We start from the raw sequence: 12,784 nt of genomic DNA on the forward strand, positions 1-12,784 counted from the left end.
TCGCGTCATGTCTCGTATTGTTTCATCTTCCGCCACACTATCGATTTCATTCGTGTCCGGTAGGGGGGTGAGAGAAAACATCGATCCTGGATTGCGCCGTATCGTTTGAAATGTCTTCTATTGTGATAACACAACATCGATATGCAAGCGTCGCATGTCTGGCAGGGGTGGTAGAAAACAGCCACGCGGGGTCGCACCTTATCGTTTTCTTTTCAGATACCGGATCAATACAGGTTTCCAAATGTCTGAGTGTCGTTTTTCTGTCACAATACAGTTTCGACAAACGAGTGTTTGGGATCATCTCCGTTTGTCTCCTGATGTCGTTTGGACACTCGCATAAAATGTGGATATTATGTCGGTCTGGAGTCAGTTACTGAGCTATTACCCCCCACCCCCAACCCTTAAAAAAAAAAAAAAAACGGTCACCCCTCCCCATCCTCTTGCGCCTTTGATATTACTCTTTGTGCAATGCTTTGCCTAAGGAGGCACATTTCCTAGCAACAGCCTGCCACTGAGCATTTGGCAGCGCTTCAACATTCTCTCTCTTTGTGCCTGCCTGCCTGCTCTCTTCGCTTCCGTCACCAGCCATGAGGATGATCCTTTGATCGAATCGCACCAATGTAGCGGCAGCTGGCACCGGCCGTCGATCATGTAACAAATACAACACCAGTGCATGTGTCGTGATGATTTGTCGCATTTCGCGCGAGGAGTTGTTCAAACACCCATTTGTGGGCCCACTTCGCACCGCCCGCCCTGTCACCCACCCCCAATTCAAATCCCACAGAAGCTTAACCACCCCCCACCCAACCGTGCACCATTTGGCTGGGATGCCAATTGACCGAGATTGCGCCGCGCTTGCTAATGAGACGTCCAGGCGAAAAGGAGGGAGGGCGCCTTCTTTTACAACGTTGACAGACCATCTTTGATGTCGATATGAGGGTGGTCCTCGAGGCAACAAAATATCGCAATTGAGACGCGCCCAATTTCGAAGGCGAGTCAAATATCAATACGAGCGCTTGATATCGGCGAGACAAGGGAATCGGTATCGCTCTGAAATTTCCTTTGATGTATAAACGTTCCTTTGCCTTGAAAGCACATTCCGTTTGTTACCGGAGCAGCACCTGTTGCCTCGTGTCGCGGTTCTACGGGGTGAATGAAGGCAATACGCGGGCGGCAATGATGTGGAGGCAGGCGGTGAACGGAGCTGCTCTTGTCTTACCCATGTGGACCGGCATTTATGGCCAGGCTGACACTTACTGCGATGTAGTAGACCTTGGCTTTGGTGGCCAGCTCCCAGTTGCTGTCCAGGTCCAGGTGTTGCTCCTTCTTGTAGCATTGCGCTGCAGCCAGGTTGGCCACCAAGGACCTGGCGCACACATCATAAGTATTGTACAAATGTGCCCCAGTGTGTTTGTGCTTCATTGCAACTGAAAAAAAATGAAGAAACTGCAAGTTCGAGTGAAAATGGACACTGACATCAATGCTGTATCATAGGTTAGAGAAATAAAATTACAAATATGGTCACGGTATCAATATTATAGTGACAACTTTCTTATTTGAACTCATGTATTGATACTATATTGCAAGAGGAAACAATACGGATCCAATCCGATGCATCGTGTCCGTTTCACATGAGTGGAAATTGTGTTGGAAATTGTGTTTTTACGGCTAACGATAAGCTGCCAACACGGAAACGCATAAATGTGCGGGGGTGACAAAAACGACAAAAAAAAAAAAAGAAGCAGCACATCATGAACATCATTGAGTTGTGAGTGCTGACGGTGGCATTTAGTTGGGAGTGGCGGATATAAAGAGAGGCAGGTGGCATTGTGTTAACACGGGCCATTAGCTTGCAGCCCCTCCAAAGCGGCCTCTTTATGAGCGCCTATCAAAGTGCGAGTGCAACAATCAGAGCGACTTGATGAGAGAGCAGGTGCCGCGGCACAAAGCGCTCGCTGCCTTTCAAAAGGGATCTCAATGAGGAAAGAGGAAATGACATGCAGCAGGGTTGCAAAATTCCAGGAATTTGATTTTTAGGGCTCCTTTCACGATTAGATGCAAACTGACGTAGAGGATGAGAGCAGCCTTGCTCCAAGAATATCAAAAGGCTGGTTTACAAACTGTGCCATGAAAGGATGCTCATCCCATGCCACCCGGGCGGATTTCTTTTCACGTCCGTTCACCAAGTTAGCTGAGGCATCGGCTGTAGAGTTGACGACAACTGACCGGTTGTCGCTGGTGATGCAGGCGGCGCAGGTGCCGGTGGGCTCCTCGCTCTGCTCGTAGTAGCGGGCGTCCACGTGCGCCTCCTCCGCCTTCTTCTTCAGGATCTCGCCGAAACGGTCGGTGCCGATGCAGCCGAAGAAGGTCGCCACCTTGTGAGGCTTCTGGATCATCCACTGGGGTGGGCACAAAAAAAAAAAAAAAAAGGGTTCAAGAGCCATCGTGAACAAGCCTGGAGTGTGCACGCAAAGGAGTTGTTGTCATTGGAGAGCCTCTGCCGTAATCGTAGGCTCATTTTATTCATACAAGTGGAGTAACTCAAGGCCTCGTCCTCGCTTACACAAACACTGACTCTCCTTGTACCTGAACGCACTCCGTAAACATTATTATTTTTTTTTTACCCTCATGATGTGACGTTTTAGTCTCATTGGCATACGCTGAAGTCTTGCAAGAGAGTCTGAAGATATAAATGGAAGTCTTGCGGCGTTTGCTCAAGTCTCGCCAGATTTGTTGCACAAATGATGCCCAGGTCTCACAAGATTTCTTTTCGAGTTTTCCTAACCGCACTGAAGTGTCACACAAAGATTTTCTGAAGTCTCCCGACATTGGATGAAGACTCGCAGAAATCGCTGAGGCTTCAACAATATCTGCTGGAGTCCCGCAAACTTCTTTTAAGTCTCCTAAAATGTGCTCAAGTCGCACAAAAGATTTGTTCTGTGTTGTTTTCAAACTCTTGTGATACCTGCTAGACTGAAATCTCACAGGATTTCGTTGGGACATTGCTTGAAGCCTCACAAGATTTGTCAAAATCTCAGGAAACGAAATGTTGAAGTCTCATGAAATTTGTATTTTGGCATTTCTTGGAGTCATACGCCATTTTGTCAGGTCAAGATTATTTCTTTTTTTTTCTTTTTAAATCCTCAGAACTGTCAGTCCAGGCATTTTGTTATTCTTAGTATTTGTATTCTTTATTTTGAGGGCTGTGGTATTTTTTCCACTCCCAAATAATAATAATAATAATAATACATTTTATTTATAAGCGCCTTTCAAGACACCCAAGGACACTTTACAAACAAAAAAACACAAAACAATACAATACGGGTTGAGCAGCGGCAGCCAAACGCGCCAGCGTTCACTCGACCCGGAAGTCAGAAAGAGATATCTGATCACTGAAAGATAGGGAAGAGTTTGGAACAACCCATTTTTGAAGAATAGGCTTTTACTGTATAATGTTCCTACTGCACGGACAATATATGGTGAAGTGTTCCTCCTGTTTATAAACAGTAAAGCTCCCAGATGACTCGTGTTTAAATGGAAAGACGGGGCAGGTCGACAAGAGTGTCCTTTCCGCTGCTGCTTTCGTCGATCAGGCCGACGCCATCCATCCACTCTGCCCCCCACCCCCGCCGCCGGCCCCCCTCCGTAAACGTGCACGCGCAAATTGCCGGCGAAAGCCAACACAAGTGCACTCTTCTTCTTCTTCTTCTTCATCTTCTTCTTCCCGCTCTAACCTTCTTTGCTGCAGGCGCCTCGCGCTTGTCAAGGTCAGCGGCTCGGGTACACGTCAAGTCCAATCTGATTCTGCCGTCGCCGTGATGAGAGCCCAAGGTTAGGCTGTAAATAACGACATGTGCCGGCCACTCAGGTGGGAATGCATGACGGGCACCGAGCCCCCAGCCCGCCCCACCGACGTCCAGCCACCCCGTGTCCCCTCTGATGACAGCGTGGTGAATCACAGCAGCGCCCTTCGTCTTCACCTCCTCCTCCTCCTCCTCCTCTTCCTCTCCCTCCATGACCCTCGGCTGTACTCTCACTGCCAACTCAGCTTGTCATTTTGCAGGGTCGTTAACAGGCACACATACACTGACATGCGCATGAGTACACGGTGCGCCCACGCAGAGAAGAAGCCTGACAAACACACACACACACACGAAAAATTCAAAACACCTCTGCTTTTTGCCAGAGGCTGCCTTCCTACACTAATAAAAACAAAGCAGCAATAGATAAGAAGGAATTGTCTGCAAAGATACGTGTTCCATTTCTGCCCTGGGGAGAATCTGTCTCCATTCACAAATTACATGTGATAATGTCACTTTTCAGCTTTCCAAAAGGGTTGGAAAATTACTGGTAATTTTCCGTGGAAAGTGAAGAAAGGGAATTTTTGGAAGTCTTCCAACCTGGAAACTTTCCACAGGGGGAATGAATTGGGGAGTCAAAGTCATTTCATGGAAAGGTTTCACATCCAACACTTGGTTTTGTCATCGGCAGACATCCATAGACAACGGATGCTCTCGCCTGCTCGCGCATCACAACCAAGCTCCAGTTTGGTTTATTCCCAGGAATGCTCATCAATTCCGACAGAACTTTTCCCAACTTGAAAAACTGCTGTTATTCAACATACAAACGGACATGGGGTGCAATCCGGGCCTGTTCAGTTGGGCAGATTTTTTTTTTCTGCATAAATGGCCCACAGGTTAAACGTGCCTTTGTTCAACCAGTCACTCCACATCACTGCCACAGATAAATGAACTACCACATACCTGTAGTTAATCATTTTCAGATTAATTAGGTGAATTGTCTCATTTGCTGCACCGCTGCGCCGCAGCGCGCTGGTTGGGAATCACCGGCTTCAAGTGTAATGACAGGCAAGAGTGTCGCATGAGCGCTTAACTCAACCCCCAACATCCAAGCGCCTTTTCAAGAACAATCTGCGTACTTCAGTCATCGCCGCCCGCGCAACGCTCGTCTCAGCTGTTGCTTGATTTAGACCGGCGCAGCCCGCCCGGATAATGAAGTCGCCCGCCTGCGCGTTGGCCCGTTCCCGCCTCGGGCGCCGCGCTATAATTGGGGTTGCGGCAAAGCGTGAATAGCCAGCGAGCAGTATCGGTTGACCTCTCGCTGACGTTCCTCCCTCAAACGGCGATATCGCGGTATGATGCCGAACAATTGTGTGCGGGGTGGAAGTGGGCATGCATTTTGGGATTTATTAGAATTAGGGCGTAGAATCGCTTCGTCGGGAATGAAACTTACTGTATATACTTTGCGATATTTGTGTGAGATTTTTCTCATGTAAAATATGTGCCTTCCCTCAATAAACGTTGTGAAACACCGCTTTAAGCTATGAAATTACTTTTGTATGTAGATGATGCCATAATGGTCTCACTTTCAGTCCCCCCCCCACCCCTGGGGTCAATGTGTTCTTTGCCAGTTGTCTGAATCATTTCTGCACTATTAATGATGCAATTCCGATGTAACGACGCTCTCGCGGGGAGGCTGACAGAAGACTCACAAACAAAGCGTCGCCTTCTGAAGGTGGTCCGGAAAAGACATGGTGGGCGTCTCTCCAAGCTTCCTATACTGTGGTTTGATGTTTCTAAAAAAAGTTCAGTTCAGTTCAGCATCATGCGTTTTCTATCGCGCCTGTCCTCATTCAGGGCGGGGGGGGGGGGGGGGGGGGGGTGTTAGCTATGTATTTCAAGTCCCGGTGCTTCCGGTCTTGCTTTTCATGGCTGCGACACCAGTCAGTGAAATTCTGCAAGCTTGCACTTTGGTGGCACCAGTGAAAGACTAGCCAGCCAGGCAGGCGGGAGTAGAATGATCAACACGATAATGAGCTGATGATCAGTCAAAGACTTGGGTCGCTCTCACTCCCTCTCATTTCCTTTCAGATCAGTCTTGTCTGCAATCGGCACTCAAAGGGGGAATCAAGCCTGTCTCCCAGACATCCTCATTGTATTGCGATTAGTGCCTGGCTGCTGGTTTGTGCTGACACGCTGCCATCGCGGTGACGCAAATTTGCACTGACGCTGGGGTTGTTTAGCAATCAAAAATGTGCATTTTGCAAGGCTTTACGGATGCGCAAGGTTGCCAATTAGCGAATCACCTTTGTATTTAGTGACTGGGAGGGAATCATTTTGGTTTGTGGTTGCCGTTCAAATGAATAATACAGACAAAGTTATTCAGCAAACATGAAAACGACTAACAGGCAGTCCTGAGATCCGACGGGCCGAGTGCACACCGGAAAGTGCGTGGGAAGGGACCTCTGATATCGTCTGCACCTTGACTGAAAAGGCCACTGGGACATTTTACTTTGACAGGCAAGACATTTGGCTTTGGATATGATTGGTCGTGCAGGTCCGGGTTTTAATAAGAAGAAATAAATAAATAAATAGATTCTCCTATCGAGTTACGGGCGTCTTGATGTCCTCTGCAGACTTTGACAGATGGAAATATCAACGAGGAGCTTCTCCGCTTACGCTTGTCTGCACAGGTAAGCAGAAAAAAAAGAGAAGGAGAAAAAAAAAAAGCTCTTAGCTGCTGTCTGACCTTGAGATGGACGTCATTCAATCAGCCAGCTTTCTGTGCGGCCTATCACCGGACGAAGAGAGCGACTGAAAGGACAGATTATTGAATGAAATAAACAGGGGACATTTTTAATCACGGACGTGCAAAAGTCATCCTGTCACATTGAAACACTGCATGAATTTTAGTGAGATTTACTTTAGACATTTTGGGGGAAGATTGCCGAAAACGGGTGCAAGGATTTTTTTGCTCCACTGCTGAATACACTTTTCATAAAAACGCGCACATTATGATCAAACTTGTTTCTTTTTATTTTTGTTAAGAATGTGTTGAATGCTGCATTTTAAGTAATGTTTCAAATCTGGACATTTTTTTGGACAATTTGACGGCTTGGCAAACAAAGTACTTGCCGAGTTTTCTTCTTGCAATTGTGTCGAGTTCCTGCGAGGTTCTCGAGCGGTGAGATGAAAGGCCAGTTGAGCTCTCATCCATCCTCTCTCTTATCTATCCAGCAGGTCTTTTTTTTTCAGGTATGTATGTTTTCCTGACAGCTTACGGCGAGAGGCGAGAAAAGCGCCGGCGTGGCATCATGACGCGTCGGGAAAAAAATAAAATAAAAAACTTTGGATTTATCGCTCCGATAACCTTCTAGATTCCTTTTGGCTGGTGCCGGCGTGCCAGACAACGCCGCCGGAGCCATCCATCATTCAACCCCCACCTGCTCAATTCCCTCTTACCCCCCCCACATGTGAGTCGCCAGTGATAAATTGGCCGATGCCCCGTATTGCGTGAAAAATAAGACGGTTCATAGCGAACCATAAAGAAGGGAATCCGTATCATCACTTCAAGCGGATAATGAATAGCGAGATGCGAAATTACAAGAACGCATCGTAAGTCTGCTCTCGTTAACGCGCTGCTGGACTCCGCCGGTAAATCACCGCGCTTAAGCCAAACAAATGGAGCGGCGTCTTTACATTTGCGAGAAGGACGATCCATCGGTGGGTTAAACAAAGACGAATGTCATCTGGAAGACGGTGAACGGCAGCGAGAAACCGTCATGTCGTAATTTGTAAATTGACGTATAAACTTGACCAGGTCCCGCCTCTTGAAACCACATGCATGTAACACAGACAATCCGCATATTATTATTTATCCACCTTTAATGTTTTGATCATTTTAAATCTCTTTGCCGTGTTTTTTTTTTTCCCGCCTATTGCCGGTATGTCTGGAACGTGTCCCCCGCGAGTTTAAACGGGGGTTCACTGCACACCGCTGTCAAGAGAAAAGGAAACGTAAAGCCCTTTTCTGTTTTGTTTCCGACTTGTCCGCCAAGTTTGGTGAAAATCCATCGCGTGGTCAATGAAGACCTCCCTGGCAGAGAGTAACACAAGTGTGCCTGCTAACTTGTTTCTTTCCCCGTTCTTATGGCGAGCCACTTCTCACACTTGAGTCGCTTCCAGTCAACACAGTAATGCTATATCCTGCTCCAGGTGGACATTCTCAGGAGGGGGAACCGGCGTTTTGTTAAACCAGATGATGCGGTGAGGCCCTTCTGCTCCGAGTATCGCCGTCGGGTTTTTTCCCCCCCTCGGCGGAAGGCTCTAAAGGCAAATTCAGACGGCGCTATAAATCAAAATATAGATTTTCAGCCGGCCGCACTTTCCCGGGAAGGGCTGCAATAACAATGTCATCCGATTCGGCCTGGTTGCCATTAATGCGCTTGGCCTGCGTCCACGCGGCCGATGCGGGCCCCCGCGTGTCGTATGTGTGTATGTGTGTTTTACAAAAGCCGAGAAGAGCAATGGAAACGTTACTGACCTATTTAACGCTTGGCATGTTAAGGCGAGAGGAGCGCATTTCCAAACACTCGCCGAAAAATGAGCGCCGTTCGCCAGATCATCGCACCAGCCCAGCTTTGGATGCGGCGACTTTGTCGACGGCCAGAAGAAGACAATGCGCTCCAGTTTAATGGAACCTGAGTGACTAATGTGATTGCTATTTAGATTATGACTCTCTGCGCCAGGCCTTCCCCTTTGCCAAAAAGTGAATTTGATCTAATTCATGTGTGCTCTCCCATGAGAGCGAGCGCTGGAAAAGTTGAAGGAGGGCGCACAGGATGAAGACTGCTCGATCCAGCTGCTCTTTTTCGTGACGGGAGACACGCTTTGGGAACTTCAACTGCAACAAGAGACCTCCTCCAACCCCATCACTGGCCCGAACCTTCATCCTAATCTCACCCCCCAAATTACTGAACGCTCTCTTAACCCAAACTAAAATCTTCAACCTGCACCGTACCCTGCAACCAAAAAAATCGAACCCGCTTGTGGTAGTCGAGCTCCCTAAACACTTAACTAAGCTTATACTGGACTACCCTTAAACGTCAACCCTAACTGAAACGTGACCTAAAGCCCTTACCCTAACCTCAACCCCCCCCCCCCCAAAAAAAAAACACTTTGGCAAAGGTAAAAAGAATACAAATCAGATGTTTGTCTCACCGCCAATTATGGCAGCGAGAAACAGCAAGAGGCTGTTTTCAGTACGCAAATGGACCGTAAAGTGCACATTTTTTCATTATTTTCCTTCTTGCTGAGGCGCCTCCTGTTGGCTTTGGCAGCTGGACGGCGACTTGTTGGCCGACGCCGCACGGACCCGCAGCTCTTCAAGAGAAGAAGCGAGGTCACGCTGCTAGTGTTGCGGAAATCTCTCCGAAAAGGTCAATCAACGCTGGCGGGAGGAGCGCCACGGGAGTGGAGTACAACACCCAAAAAAATCCTCCGTGGGTGTAATTACGGCTCGAGAGTAACGGCCGCTCTCCAAACAGCAGTTAAGCGTTACAAGCGTGGCGCGCACTGTGTTCTCATTTCGCGGAAAATGCAGTAAGTCACGCAGCTGGGCTCAACTTGTGACTTTTATGATCACAAACGTGTATACAAAAATGAATAAAATGGGTGGGGGGGGGGGGGGGTAATTCAGCCAAACTGACCTCTTCCTTTGTATTGTATTTATTTAAATCGGGAAAATAGCACTCTCCAATATCGCATGTTTAAAAAGGCAAGGTAACAATTTATTGAGTGTCTTATTGTCTGTCTACGTCTCGATGCATGTATTCAACACTACCGATGCTAGTCGTTAGCCTACCTATGGTTGTTTGTATTGTGTGCTAGCACTAAGCTATCATATCCCAAGCCATCACTGTGCATTGAAAATATTTAGAAAATAAAACACATTTTTCAAAACTGCGCTACTGACTCAGATTTTGTGTATCGCTAATTATTTTTCTGACTTTATTATTGTTATTTATTAGAATAGCACACCCCGCCTGATTGCAAAATCTCCAAGTCCGTCACGCATACCAACAAAGCTAATTTATGCATTGTATGTGATTATCATTATTTCCTTTCACTTGCCCTTGACGTGTAATAATAATCAATGCATTGGCTCGTATTGCCGCGCTTTCCCTGTCGGTTGCTGGAGACGAAGACGACGTTCTAATCGCGGACGACGGGGAAAAACGACCCCCGAAGCTTTTCTCGTCTTTCTCCGAGAGCCGTCATGCAAAATTGCAAACAGCTGCCAGCAGCGGCACTACAGAAATGCCAAAGCAGCACTTTGTGACTGGCACGGGGAAGTTACACCCGCTTTGCAATAACATGTTGAGCCGCGGCGGGCGGGCAGGCGGGGGAGGCCAGACGCCACGCACGCATCACATCACTCGAAAGAAGCAAAACACAAGTCAGGGAATACGCCGATTAATCGTCTGAGGTCGACATGACGCTGATTAATACTGATTACGTCGTGTATGGAGTAATGACATGCGTCAGTGTTTTTACAGCATCATATTTCATTCTGTTCATTCATTCACCACGTGACGTACTTTCATTCAGAGGATATCCCCCCCCCCCCCCCCGTTGTCATTCAAGTGGGGCTGCCAATGTGAAAAAGTGCTCACTATCAAGATATATTTAGAATCACATGCAGGATAAACTTTGGAGCTCAATAACATTACAGTTTTGAGTGAGTTGATTTTTGTGAAAAAATGCATGAGTTCTTGCATTTAATATTAGTTTGTGCCATCCTTGAATTGCCATTTTTGTTCATGGGAGTCCTTTGCACTGGGGAGGGGAAAAAAAATAACCCCCCCCCAAAAAAATATCGAAATTACAAAAAAAAATTTAATGGCATCTTTGTTGTGCTCTGCCCCCTCCGTCATTTAGGTTGCCAAGCCACAGCTTTGTCTAATTGAAAAAAAGGTGCATTACCGCTATCTTGTGTCATCTATTTAATAACCTTTTTGAGTGGGTGGCAATTCATGGCGTTTTTGTGCTACTCTGGGAGCGGGATATTGTGCTGTAGTCATTCACAGTCTCGTCGGCAATACACAAATACAGCATTGAAATTTCAACATGTAGTAGAGAGAATATTCCATCCACGCGCTTTTCTTTCAACTTCGCAGTCGGGTTTTAAACGGCTCCGTCCGTCTGTGCAAGGCAGCAGCGCTGCGAACCGCCCACTTTCCCGACTTCTAAACGTGTGCTATTTTCATATCGTAATAGTCGCCGTGACAAAATTCATTATGCTCAAAGGTCTGTTTGCGCTCCCAGTGTTCTGTTTGTGTACAGTACATTAGTGCCATATGGAGCCACGCGCGTGGAAATAGTCCACGCTGGCCGCAGATGGTGGGATGCAAACAAGAACGCAGATTTGTGTTTGGAAATCTAGATGCTATCTAAAACGGATGCTTGCAAATGAGTAAACAGAAACCTTTTGTCATGGCAAGTGTTGTAAAAGGAGTTGGGAATCAGATTTGGGGATCACGTTTGGAAGTACTGTACATTTCAGTCGTGCTGTACAAAGTATATTTAGTATTCGACAAGCATATTTAGGGCTTCAAGCGGTGTTTCTCAAACTTGAATGGTTTCACAGCGCACCGCCAAACAATCTCACGTATCTTAATCCTTCGATATTGCGAATTATTCCGGAGGTTCAGTGAGGTGAGGTTCCTACGACAACCTGGGATGGATTAATAGCAATCAATACAAAAAAAAAAAAAGGTTTGACGATGATATAGAGAGGAATCAATCGACAATGTTATCCATGAAAAACAAGGATGAGCTGGATACAAAGAAAATAATTAATCATAAATAATCATTTTGGAAATCTGCGAATAGGTGACTCCGGATATGTCACCGCGAGCATTGCCAGGGGGGTTTAAAGACGCAAGTCAAGGTATCAGTGTATGGATGTGTGGATCTCAGGAGGTTCAGGCCTTGCCTTGAGATGTATGACGTGTCTGTAATTGAGGCTTTTAAAGGCGGAGCGATTGGGCACCATGTTTGTTTCTGTGGTAACAGATCGAGCGGAGGAATGGCCTGCTGAACGCAACCCTCCCTCTGGCTCTTCCTCTACTCTGGATTTTTCCCCCCCACTCTGTCTTTTCACTCTCCCGCCCACTCGGTGCTGAAGAGGCTGTCACGGCGCTTCGCCTTTTGTTGTGGAGAGGCGAGCACAACGTGTCCTAGTTAAAACCAGCCAGCCAGCCGGCGAGCGTCCCATCTGCCCCGACGTAATTACATAATTACGCCGGCAGGATCCGTCATTAGTTCCTTTGTGGTGGCCAATTTTGCAGAACACAAAAGACGGTCTTCGGGTTTTGGTTTTCTTCCTTTCTCTAAGCCCCCGTTATCATCCTTTACGAGCAGGTATTGGTCGCGCGACAAGCCGGGGCGACGGCCAAGATTACCCCCCCCCCCCCCGGCAATATCGACTCTTGCGTGCAGGTGGAGTAAATAATGCTCAGTTGAAGGGATTTTCAAGCTCCTTCCATGGCATGAAACCATCACTTGACACCTTAACGCTAGCATCAAACCCTCATTTGAAAAGTTCACCCTTGCTTCAAGCCCGAGTTTGAACTCGTAACGTCAACTTCAAACCCTAATTTGAAACGTTTATAATTGGAAACCGTAATTCCAATTTGTAACCCTTAACATCAAAACAATCGAGGGTAACTGTTGGTTCACTTTTGTGTATTAGCCTTTACAACAAGTGCTCTGATTAGCATCAGCATTTAATCAAGACAGCCACTCAATCAGGCGTGAAGACGACAAAAGGCGCCGCCGAGGGTTTTTGGCTGCACAATTACTAAAAAGTCTCACAGTGCTAAATTCAAACTCTAATTATGACATATTATCTTAATTGCCGGGGAGATGCGAATCAACGCGAAAGACGCGCTGGGAACCGAATCAGCCGGGTTTGACATGAG

General features: G+C 47.1%; 1 protein-coding gene across 2 annotated transcripts in view; it reads right to left on the bottom strand.

The window, feature by feature from the left end:
• Window positions 1–12,784, bottom strand: part of LOC147190102 (adenosine kinase-like) — a 58,888-nt gene that overhangs the window by 29,982 nt on the left and 16,122 nt on the right. For both annotated transcript variants that reach the window (XM_086139036.1, XM_086139037.1), the window contains exons 5-6: window positions 2,227–2,399; window positions 1,258–1,366 (exon numbers count right to left, since the gene is read on the bottom strand). In XM_086139036.1, the coding sequence (XP_085995162.1) occupies window positions 1,258–1,366; window positions 2,227–2,399 (282 nt within the window). The remainder of the gene's footprint in view (window positions 1–1,257; window positions 1,367–2,226; window positions 2,400–12,784) is intronic.

Source organism: Hippocampus guttulatus, chromosome 19, assembly GCF_054856545.1.
Source record: "Hippocampus guttulatus isolate MCC_2025c chromosome 19, RoL_Hgut_1.0, whole genome shotgun sequence".
Taxonomy (NCBI): domain Eukaryota; kingdom Metazoa; phylum Chordata; class Actinopteri; order Syngnathiformes; family Syngnathidae; genus Hippocampus; species Hippocampus guttulatus.